This window comes from Mytilus californianus, unplaced genomic scaffold, assembly GCF_021869535.1.
Source record: "Mytilus californianus isolate M0D057914Y unplaced genomic scaffold, xbMytCali1.0.p SCAF_11, whole genome shotgun sequence".
Classification (NCBI taxonomy): Eukaryota; Metazoa; Mollusca; class Bivalvia; order Mytilida; family Mytilidae; genus Mytilus; species Mytilus californianus.
The window spans coordinates 38,588,702-38,601,185 of record NW_026262593.1 but is presented as its reverse complement, the minus strand read 5'-3'; the positions used below and the strand labels follow the sequence as shown (position 1 = coordinate 38,601,185).

The following is a 12,484-nucleotide window of genomic DNA, read 5'->3' as shown; positions in this document are numbered from 1 at the left end:
AATAGATAAGATAAATATAGAAAAATAAATTTTGTTTACAATGCAAATTGAGTTCGTTTTACTGTTATATGATACATGACATTGTTCTAAAGGCTTGGTATCTAAATGGACGAACTTCCCATGGTTCCTACCACTTCTCTTCCAACCTGGCCATTGTTGGTTGTTACTACTTCATTTTTAAATTTCATAATACTTCAACTGAGTCTTTTAGTTTGATGAAAGTTAATTAATTTTTTATTAAGATATAAGACATATTGAGATCACCCCTGTTTTCGGTAGGGTTCGTGTTGCTAAGTCTTAAGTTTTCTCTGTTGTGTTTTTAGGACTGCCCTTATGGAAAAATATGGCTTCTTGCAACTATTTGCAGCAATATTGCCGCAACTATTTGCGGCAATATTGCTGCAAATATTCATTTTTCGTATGCAAATGAGTTTTCTTGCAAACAGTTGCCGCAACATTGCCGCAACAAATTGCTGCAACATTGCGGCAAATATTTGCAGGAAAATTAATAGCTGCAATGTTGCCGCAATATTGCGGCAAATATTCATTTTTCGTATGCAAATTAGTTTTCCTGCAAACAGTTGCAGCAACATTGCCGCAACAAATAGCTGCAACATTGCGGCAATGTTGCAGCTAATTTGTCAGCATTTTCTTCTGAAAAAGGAAAGAAAGACATAATGTACTATAAAGCAAATTAACTTTTATTTTATTCTAACCATCTAAAAAAACAGACATTTGACACAAATGCACACAATAATAAAATAAACAGTTTGAGAAAAAAGAACTATAGGATAAATAACAAAAATTGTTGATTTTTGTATTTCTACAATAGTAGGTCCAGATGCATTTAAATGATCTTTGAAATATTTGACTTTCTTGTTTTTCTATTCATTAAAGGATTTAAAAATGCTGATCAATGCCCTATAGAAGATACTGTATTAAAAAATAAAATTGCTATTGTATTATGGGGGCATATAATTATTCACTCAGCAAATGAAAAAAAACACCTCCAAACCTTAAAATCTACTGCTCAATTCAAGCTAAGGACCATCTTATAATGTTGCCATATCACTCAACAAAAAAATCTTTCCAACATTTTTTTTTGTGTCATTTGGTTGTTTGGTGGTTTTTATTTCTTACCAGGCACACCTTATTTTGATTTAAATCTGATGCATTTATAAGCTTTTCACTTTCATATTTCTTTGATCAAAATCATATATTTTTACCTCTGACAACATGAAACAGTACGTTGTATGTGACCATTCATTAAATAGGTTCAGTTGAGGTTTTAAGTAAATGTTAGTGCTCACATCCTTTAATTAAGATCTCTCAAACAAGTCAAAGGATAGCAAAATGAAGCCATGCAGATTAAGATTAAAAAATTAATAATAAACATGAATAAATAGTAACTATTTGTCTCTTTGTTCTTAACATCATCAAATAAGTATAAAATGTCACATTTAATTTTTCACCACCCAATATGTAACTGTTCTATAACAGGGACAAATGATAATCCATAAAAATAACTTCAATTGCTCTCCATTGAAACACTGTGACACATCTTCTTGTGTAAACATTTCAAATTGTCAAATATTAAGTAAGACTCCATTGCATGAAATTGAAACAATCATTTCTTCTCTATAATCTTTGTCGATGCCCTTTTGCAGGTGTGTATCTTGGAATTTAAAGCACTATTAAAGTCACTGTCTTTGACATTAAATTTGTTGATTATATATACTGAAAAATAAAAGTAGAACTATGATCCATCTAGCATATGAAAGTATAATCATACAAACGTGTTATTGTGTTAAAACATAATTCAGAGTTGGAAATTATAGCCTGCCCGAGACGGCCTATTTTACGATCGGGCGGTCAAAAATTAAATTTCAACAGTCCGGTGGACGGTCTATTTTTTGCAGGTGTTTGGGATTACTTTTTTTCTATTTTTGGAATGAGTTCTCAGTATTACCCCATTCATAACAGCACGTAAGAATCATGACTGCCAATTAACCTTTTACTACCACGTGTTTCCACACGATTTCTGCAGGGAACATGGTGATACCTGTTGTTTGTAAGATCCTCACTCATTGGCTAGTTGGTATCGAATCGTCCAATCGCGATCACGTTTATTAAATAAAAAATAAATATAAGAGGAAATCGAAAGTACAAATTTGTTTTTGTAAACTCATGTCTTTACGACAGTACTTGGGCCTTTCGTTGCCGAAAAAGCGAACTGCTGTTGACTCAACAGGAAAAAATAAATTGTACGATCAGTCTAAGAGGAAGCGGACAATTGTTCCTGGTTGGAAAACGGAGTTCGAGTGGTTGAGTTTCAAATATTGTGAAAATGAGGAGCAATAAAATTATAAATGAAACCAAAATTTTATTTTTATTTGCTTAAAAGTAATTTTGTGGAACAAAGGTACAAACAAAGGCATGCTGAATTACACTGAAGAATAACTAACACCCCCAGTGCCCAAAAATTAAATCACACCTTGCTTCTGAACAAATGGTCATTAGGCTTAGCAGTGTCTGCTTAAATGTGCACTTGTAAGTCTTGTTGCAGTGTGTATTTACAAAAGCAGTCATAAGTCATTTTCATCACAAAAAATCCTCAAATTTATCTAATAATACTTCTAGTCATTAAAACATCTCAAAACACAAAAACATAATTTAGAATCTTGAAGGAAAATGGGTTTGATTTTTATTGCATTAATTTTCAGGGCTGGTAAATTTTGATCAGGACAGGTAATTTTTTTATGCAGCCAGCCCTGTGGTCTGGTAGACATTTCAGTGAGTTTCCTACCCTGCATAATTGCACGTTTTGAAGGCCACTTTCTATGTCTTATCAATTGGTCTTCCTATCCTTTTCATACAACTTATTCTGAAATGGCCTTTACTTAAATATAATTTATAAATTTTTTGCTCTTATTCCCTGTCACAATTAGAAAGCCCATTCAAAAATTTAAAATTGTCATAAAAAATGACAAACAGTAAGTGTATAGATAAAATGTTAGATTCAATAACTAAAGTTCATTTTCAAGGGTATAATGGCAGACAGGAATAAATTTTTATTCTATTTCATTCTACTTGTGTCAAATTATAGTGGCATGTATACAGTTTTGATCTAGAGATTTGTTCCTTACCCATAGACAGGAAATTCTTAAAAAAAAAACTTGTTAAAGACATTATATCTTGATACATATGTGAAAGAACTATTTTAAAACTTTAATAATGATAAAAGATCATTTATTAAGAAATTGTCTGACAATTAAAGCATAATTTCATTTCATTTTAAAAGAAAATGAAAAAGACCCTTTTACATTAGATATATTTTCAGTATTATCTATGACAACTTACAACGTATAGCCTGAATTATCTTGTTGTTTCGGAGACTACTGGCCTTCTGCCCAACTAGCTCCTGTGGCTCAAAAAAGCCATCTAGCATTTTTTTGATGGTGAAGGAGGAGCCTTTGCCTTTACACTTGGATAGAAGGGTTACCATCCACTTTTGAGGGACTGAAACTTCAGTTCCTCCAATCCTCTCATAAAGTGGAGGTATTGCTTGATCCAATGGAACCAATTTCTGTAAAAGACCAAAATACAAGATTTAATACAACAGTATTCATATTTTATATTGAAAGAGAAAAACTAATACATTGTCGTATCTTAATCATGTTAATCAATATATTACATTCATGTTATAGTGTTGATATTAATTGTGCAGAGAATTTTTTTTTATGTTTCCTATATGTATCTTACATGTCTTACATGGTTTAGAGTATGTTTATTGGAAGAAACAGTTATATCTAATTCCATATTTTATGATGCTTATTTTTAAGTTTATATACATTTCTATAATTGTAAGACAATTTATACTTTCCCCAATGTGTTGGTTTCAATAGATCTCAGTTCTTCATTGGTTTAAATTTTGTTACGACATCTGTCATTAGATGTTATCATGACAGATGTTATCATTTCCATGCATTTTTTTTTATAATGATTTGTGCATATCATTAATTGTTGATAATTGGTTTTAGAACAAACCTCCACTTACATAATTAGAGTGATCAATTTGAAGACCACGAGACGGTATGTAGTGGTCGACAAATACTTCAGTTTCTGTGGCGTCCTGTGGCTGTCTTTCACTTCTTTCTAAAAAAAATTTGTTTTTGTTTTTATTTAAACCATTTACAAAGGTACTAAGGCCTTTAACCCTTTCCTCCATAATGACGCCTTTTGATGCCACCCCCATTTACTCCATAATGACGCCTTTTGACACCTGTGTAGTGCCTCAGTTGAAACATCTTGTCTACGAAAAATCTGTATTAGACTTGATAAAATTTATATCTAATATAAAAAGGATAAAATTTCATCGATGAAATATTTGTATTCGCAATGCATTAATACTTTAAACCTAATGATTTTTTTTATTGAAAAAAATCATATGCGAATCAGGTATGATAAAAAATAATCCATGGAGGAAAGGGTTAATAGAAAATATACTATACATTGTAGAGATATGCAGTTGTGGTCACTCAATATTTAATTGTACTTTTGTTAACAGAACATATTTTGACCATATTATGACATTTTTGTCGAGCCTTTGACTTTAGTCGAAAAAGCGAGACATAGCGATCCTACATTCCGTCGGCGGCCACAAATATTCACTCTGTGGTTAAAGTTTTTAAAATTTTAATAACTTTCTTATACTATTTTGGATTTGTACCAAACTTGGACAGAAGCTTGTTTATGATCAAATGCTAGTATCTAGAAGGAAATTTTGTTTTCTTCCAGTTAACATTACATTCAGTCTGCAGTTAAAGTTTTTAAACATTTTGATTCATTAACTATCCTGTATTTTTACCAAACTTGGACAGAAGCTTCTTGCAATCAAAAGATAGTATCAAGAGGAATATTTTTATTGATTTACATCCTCATTTTTGTTGAGGCTGCGATTAACAGAAAAAGTAGGCGAGACACTGGGTTCCGCGGAACCCTTACGAATTTTTGAAAGGAGTGTCTGTTACGACTATACAATTTACCATGTAATAGCTCTATATATCACTCACAAATCTAAAATTTAATTGATGTTTTGACCAAAACTTAATATGCTAGAAATAATTTTTATGCAGTTTAAATAATTTTAAATGCATCCAAATTTCGTAGAAATCAGAAATACTGCAGAATTGATTATATAGTTAGGCTTATAGCAAATATTACAGCAGCTAGTGGTACCTATTCGCAATGCAATTTTCTCCCCATGCAAATGTGTACAAAACAAATCCACTGTAACTGACTTAACCTACCAGTTTTATCCTCCAGGTATCTAATCCTGTTGAGAAGGGCCTCATTGTCAACTCTTGCCTTCTCTAAGGCACCACTTAAAGCTTCTAATTTTAGAGTTTTATTTATGCAACCTTGGCACTCCTCATTTAAAATATTAATAGTTTCATCTTGAATATCTACATTTTCATCATTATTATCGTTTTCCACAAATTGCAGCGCTCTAAGTGCGGTGGACATACAGGATGAGGTTGATGGTTGGATGTCCGAATTCACATGGTTTTTATCATTAGAAGTACATGAAGTATTAAGCAACGGATTTGTTAAATTGGGATGAGTTTGGTCATAAAAAGCAGAATTGCTAGCACTAAAGAAGTTATGGTTATAGTAGGGATGAGGTTGAGGTGGAGTGGAAGGGTAAGAATAGGTAGAAAAATAAGGATGAGGTGGAGGATGAGTTGCAGGGTTATAGAAGGCTGGCGTGTTTGGATGAGATGGAAGTTGTGATAAAAGATTAAAGGTGTTTGGTGTGTTAGGATGTGGTGGGGGTTGAGTTGCAGGGGTAGAAATTACTTGCGGGTTGGAATGCCTGGGAGGTGGAAGATTAGAAGGGACTGGTGTGTTAGGTTGCTGGGATGGTTGAGTTGCAATATTGGATAAGACTTCTGTGTTAGAATGTGGGGGAGGTTGAGATGGGGGTTTAGAAGAAACTTGTGTGTTAGGATGTGGGGGAGCTGGAGGGTTAGAAGGGACTTTTGTGTTATGGTCTGTTTGAGATGCAGGGCTAGAAGGGACTTGTGTGTTAGGTTGAGTTGCAGGGATATTGTTAGTGACACTACTATTAATGACATCTACATTTGTTTCCATGCTTACATTAGTGGCATGCTCTTCAATCCATTTTGTTGCTGCCTCCATTGCAGCATTTCTGCTTATCTGACGTTCCTTTTTCTCTTTTTGCAGTTCTGAAAATTAGAAAATGAATTAGTCTATTCTATGTTTATCGTTCAGAATATTTCAAGCACCTTAATGGGGCTGTATAATTCACACTTGTACATTGTCAGCATCCTCCTCCTCGCCATGAAATTTCAGGTAAAAAATTGTTTTGAAAATGATAAGAGCGCCCTCTACAATATCAAAAACAAATATGGCAGAACGTAAAATTGATTTTGTTATATGCAAATAAAACACATGATTCAGGCTGTGAATCATCATCAGACTCTGTTAAGGATGTTCGCTTGTCATGGTTTGGATTTTTTGTCAGATTTTCGGAATCCTCTGGTTTTATCCATTTGAATGCCTTTAAAAAATTTGCCCATTGACCCCCATTTTTCTTTTTTATAAATCTTTTTTATTTTTTAATAGTTTTTGAGAGCTTAAACTTGTCAATGGTAAAGCTATACAAAATCTAGAGAGAACATTTTCCTGCCAAAATTTTAATGGCTAATATCTCAAAAACAAGCACATTGACCTATATATTTTTTTTGCTGTTTTGGTTCCTATATAAATCCCTTATCAATATATACTAGTTTATGAAAAGCTTGTTATTTTGAAACTGAGTAGCGAACTTCCTTAATTACATACTTTAACATTACCTGTACTTTTGATTTAACTTGAATATACTAATCAGGAAGTTAGAAATTTCTTCAAAAGTGTACACTGTGATTTCCTATATAGATAAAATTTTATAAAGTGCAACATTTGCATTTTGGCTTAAATTTGTGCACCAGTTCTTTAATTATTTAAAAGAAAAGTGAAATGAAAACAATTTGTTATCTTTGATAAATCACATGTGTATAATTTCAAATGGAATAGCCCTTACCTTCTTTTGATTTCTTTTTTGGTGGAACAGAATCAACATTTTGATCTTCTTTATCCTGTTTTTTCTTTCTTGAAGCCACATCTAAATTCTGTTGACCTTGTTTCTTTCTTTGGACTGCTAATACAAAATGTAAATATTTTTATAAAGATTTAAAAATAATATGGAATGATTGATTGATTGTTGGTTGCTTAACGGCATGTGGCAAATATTTCATGCATATTTAGGACGAGAACAAGTTCACAATAAATACAATAGGTAGGTTCTGTAATAGATTAAGAGATTAAGGTCGGAGAAATGAGGGTATATCGGATAGGGACAGAAATTTAGCCTTGCAACAGGTCACCTACGGACCCCTCAAAGAGTTATTGCAAGGGTTCTTAACGTGCAAAGAGCATGGGCACTCTCTTTACACGAGGCATCGGATTTAACGTCCTCATTCTGACCGTGTCTGCAAATTTGTACATCCCGCACAGCCAAACGGACACCCCACTTTGGCAAGGGTTTTACTGCCGGTCGGAGGAAGACCAATGGTGACCATACTTCTATTCCCCAGTCACCCTTGGGGGTTAATATGGAATGAAATAGAGTATTAAATACAGAATGAAACTCACTTTGAAAGGGAAGCCAACCATAGTCAATAAAGCAATTAATAAATAATATGAATATGTTATTCATATAGCATGTATAGCAATATCATGAATTTCAATCAAAGTAATAAAAAAAAAGCACAGATAATATAAACTGTTGGTTGTCACATTCAATGTTTGTAGAAATGCAGTCCAATAAAATGATCTATAGTTGCAAACATCTACATCTGGCATTAAGTTATCTTTTTGGCAATCATACCACATCTTCTGGTTTTATATTAAGATCAATCTATTTACTAATGTATAGCTAACTCCTGATAAAATATTTATCTTCATTGTAGTTTTGTACCTTTTTTTGGTCCTTCAGCTGATTGATCATGCTGAGTTGTGGTGTCTTCACTGGTACATGTATTAGGGTCCATTTCAAAGTCCATTAATAGATTTGGTTTAGACACCCTCTTTTTTGTTGGAGGCTACAATAGAAAAATGCATCTTCACTTTTTGTACAGATGTACAATAATTCATTAAGATCAGGACTTTTAATTGTTACTTTATAAAAAGCCAAAATAAGTCATTAATTATTTAAGGAATGACTGTAATATTTTTTCTGTCTATGCAGAAATAACATACAAAATGTGGTGCACACTGAATAACCCGCGTAGCAGGTTATTTTAAAGTGTGCACCACATTTTTTATGTTATTTCGAATAGACAGATAAAATATTAGTTATTTTTTATAATTTAATTCTTAATTCCATTTTAAACCTGAGTAAACCATTAAAAAACGTTGGTGACGTCACAGTCACATGACTAAATTATGTCTATGAGCGGATAAACAAAACGACGTCAGCCAATCAGAAGACGTGTTACATCCAAAATTAAATTATATAGATTAGACTGTTGGTTTTCCCGTTTGAATGGCTTTACACTAGTAATTTTTGTGGCCCTTTACAGCTTGCTGACAATGCTGTTCAGTGAGCCAAGGGGCAGTGTTGAAGACTGTACTTTGACCTTTAAATTAATAGTTTTTAATTTACAAATTGTGACTTGTAGAGTTGTCTCATTGGCACTTATACCACATCTTCTTATATCTATATATATCATAAACTTAGTCTTCTGTGCACAGTTTTATCATTTTTTACTAGGGATGTCAACGAGTACTTGAGTATCTCGGTGGTACCGAGTATCGATTACCAAAATGATACTCGATTAATCGGTTTCTGTTTGTATGTTGTTGCTTTCTTAAGCTAAAACAAAAACTATTTTTATTGAGAGCGCCTCCAGAGAAATTTAACTTTAATCACAATAAATAAAAATTAAAATACAATTCAAATTTTTGGTTTAACTGTCATTTAAAATCTCTCCAAACATAGGTAGGCTATGAACAAGAGCACCTTTCCAAGGCTTACACTTTAGGCTAATTGTGTCTTATAGTTATCCAACCACCTCTGTACCGTCAGAGCATATATTTTTAGCAGCAGGACTGTTAGTTACCTAACAAAGTTGAGAAATCGCCTCGTCCAAGAAAATGTTGACATAAATAATATTTTTAAATAAGAACAAATTCGTTGCAGCCTGTGTCGACCCTCAGAAAATGATAAAAGGCATCAGTAAGTTCTAATCATCACACCTTTGATGATCAGTAAATGTGTTTTTTAAGGTTACCAAATACTGTTGTTTGAGTAATAATTTTTCTATAGATATTGATTAATTACTTGATTAGATTATTGCCAGTTTACATAATTAGTACATGTAGTAAATCTAATGAGCTATTAATTGTGGTATAAAATTCCTTGGACTATTATCTAGGTAATATTGTCGAGGGTTTTACATTCATAAAACAACGACCCACAATACATATATATATTAAAATGGGTATAATTTTGTGTTTCCATTTTGTAAATGTTATACCAAGGGGTACTCGAGTATCGCTCGGTAAATCCAACGAGTACTCGATTAGTAAATCTTTACCGAGTTGACATCCCTATTTTTTATGCATCCTTTTCTTTCAATCTTCAAAAAAATATTTCACTGTCAGTGTTGTGAAAATATGGCAGCTACATGTAATAAATGGTCGTCAAGGTTTTGAATTACCAAAATAGCAAGGATATTCAGGTAAGCAGGTGTATAACATCATGAACATGTACAATAAGATAGTTTATTTCGATGACAGAGCGATGTTTATGTTAGAATTTGGTTTCCCCTTTGCACTTGTGTATTGCGATCACTGGATTTTTACATGAAAGGTCATGCTCAGGCAACAACATTCTGAAAACATGTAAACCAAATTGTTGTCTAGAAGCCAACAATTAAAAAAAAGTATATTTCTTTTAAATTTGGACAAATTAAAGAATATTTTCAGGAAAAGAGTATACGTACATAATTTTAATAATAAAAACTAGCTTTTTTGTTATAAAAAACATTCATGTATGCATAATTTGTTTTAAATTTGAAGTTTCATGTGAGTTATTTATGACTTTCATAAATGTACCTGAGAGTTCTTATTTTTCCGCCATATGCCGTCACACTTATTAGCCATAGTATAAAGCTGATCCTCATCTTTTCCTAAAATTAAGATAGATACATGTTGTATATTGAATGTAAAAAATAAATAAAGATCACTTCAGTTCAATTTGTTTACAATCTTTTTTGCATTTTGCCAAAAAATGCTGCCAAATTTGAACATGTGTTTTAAATTGTTGTGTCAGTAATTTAATCTATGTTAATTATTATTTTAAAATAAGGCCAAATAAAAATATATGTGTGGTTCCAGTTACCCGACCGACCCTAGAACTTTTTTTTTCATTTCTGTAAATTTTAAAAAATAAATTTACAAACGATCAAATTTTGAGGATTATGAATTTAAATAATTAAATTCACAGATTTATATCATCTGAATTTCAATTAGCTGCGGAACCGTAGCTCATAGGTCGGAGTCTGGTCCTTATGTTATTTTTTGACTATTTGCGGACTTCCATCAGAAGTATTCGTTATGGCTACAATGCAAAAAAATCATAACAGAATAATGATAAGAAATAAGTAAACATGCATGTACATGTAGTAAGATCATGTCATGAGGTATGTAATGTAGATGCACTTGGCCTATAGGGTACGAAATGGTTTAATTTTACATTGGGTACGAAAGAACTTGATACCATGTCCAGTGTGCATAAGCAGGACTATAACCCTTTCATATCTTTCAAGTGCCTATCCCAGGTCAGGAGCCTATATATATATACATGTACATATATTGGAAGGCTATTTTAAATTTTTGCTTTGACGCCTTCCTGTGTAGCGTCAAAGAAAAAAAATATAATAGCCTTTCAAGACGTCATAATTATTTGGTCAAGAGTCAAGACCTGAGCAGGCCCCACTGATGAAAATTTCTTGATCCACCTCTGCATCATGATAAGAGATTCCTCTGGCTCTGAGAAAAGATAACCCAACATTTCCAAAATCCTCATAAAAAAATATACAGTACCCCCCCCCCCCCCCCCCTTTAAAAAAAAATAGATATAAATAAACTAGCACAGATGAGTTATTTATAATATACCTCGAAATATCAGAGTTGCATGATATTTGTCAGTACCATACATCGCCTCACATTTCTGGCCGTAAACTTTCTCTGTGAGCTCTGACACAGCTATATTAACCAGGTCGTTTTTGGTAACCACACCAAATTGGTTATCTTCCCAAAATACCAGAAAGAAAACACCGTCAGCTGCTTCGGTCACTTTCGACGATTTTGCCATTTCAAAAACGTCATGTTTTGAAATAAAATCCATTGCTGGTTGGGTTTTCTGTATATAAATTGTAGTCTATTGGAATAAAAATTTCAAAGATGGCGCGCAGAAATTCAAACAAGAACTTCCGTTTCCGCTACTAAAGATATTTTTCATCATTGAAGCGCTTTATGTAACAGTTATCTCCGTTAAAGTCTTCGCTTCAATATTACGTTGACGAGGAAAGTGTTTTGAAATCAGTGTGTTTATAAAACGAAGTTTACTGTCATTATCACAGAATGAAACGAGCAAACAAAGGTAAGATTATCACCAGAGAGTCGCACGACCATTAATATTCATGATTGCAATAATCATGACAACTGTCAATCGCCACTATTTTCTTGTCAGTCGTGGATAGTTTGTAATTTGGGCTTTAAATAAATGCTTCTTTCTTTTAAAATTATATAAATTATTCACTGATAAGAGAGCCACGAGATAACGTCACTATACGTAAAGCAATTATAATCTTTAATATTGGGTTTTCAGATGCGCATCTACGATTTGAAAAAGGGGGGGGGGGGGGGGGGGTCGGAAGCTAGACAACCTCTTGGAGTGGACAGGTAAATAAAGTCTGAATTGTTCATGAAGATGGCTTCATTAGGATTTTGTATTGTCATTGAAATTAACAAATAATGAAATTTGTAGTCTTGAATTTACAATTTTATTGAAATTTCTGATCAATTTTCTATAAATATTTCAGACTCAAGTTATCCTGCTGCAAGGCCTAAAAGATATAACACCGGCATGAGACTAACAAGAGATGAGCATTATGAGGTATTAAAATATAAGTTTTTCACTTTGTATTATCTGATCCAACTTGTACAATTTTGACAAAACAGCACTGATAATTATATCTAAGCTCTATATGCACATTCATGAATTTTTGTGCTGTTCATTGAATGTTTTCAATATTTGAATTCTTCCATTAGTAACATGTATATTCTTTAATTCAATGCAGGTTAAATATTTTTTAAAGATACCCAATTATAAACATATCTCTTCTTGGTTATC

The 12,484-nt window shown here is 32.6% G+C and overlaps 1 protein-coding gene across 2 annotated transcripts; it reads right to left on the bottom strand.

Moving 5' to 3' along the window:
- Window positions 1–962: 962 nt before the first annotated feature.
- On the bottom strand, window positions 963–10,260 carry LOC127720040 (uncharacterized). Of its 2 annotated transcripts, none has more exons than XM_052226446.1 (7): window positions 10,183–10,260; window positions 8,042–8,165; window positions 7,106–7,222; window positions 6,160–6,248; window positions 4,058–4,155; window positions 3,361–3,586; window positions 963–1,737 (listed from the first exon to the last, which is right to left on the bottom strand). In XM_052226446.1, exons 1-6 carry the CDS (start codon window positions 10,228–10,230, stop codon window positions 3,499–3,501), a joined length of 564 nt encoding a protein of 187 aa, XP_052082406.1. In that variant the 5' UTR covers window positions 10,231–10,260; the 3' UTR covers window positions 963–1,737; window positions 3,361–3,498. The 2 variants fall into 2 exon arrangements, with proteins under 2 accessions (XP_052082406.1, XP_052082408.1); XM_052226448.1 differs by having other exon boundaries at window positions 7,106–7,219.
- Between the last annotated feature and the right edge of the window lie 2,224 nt (window positions 10,261–12,484).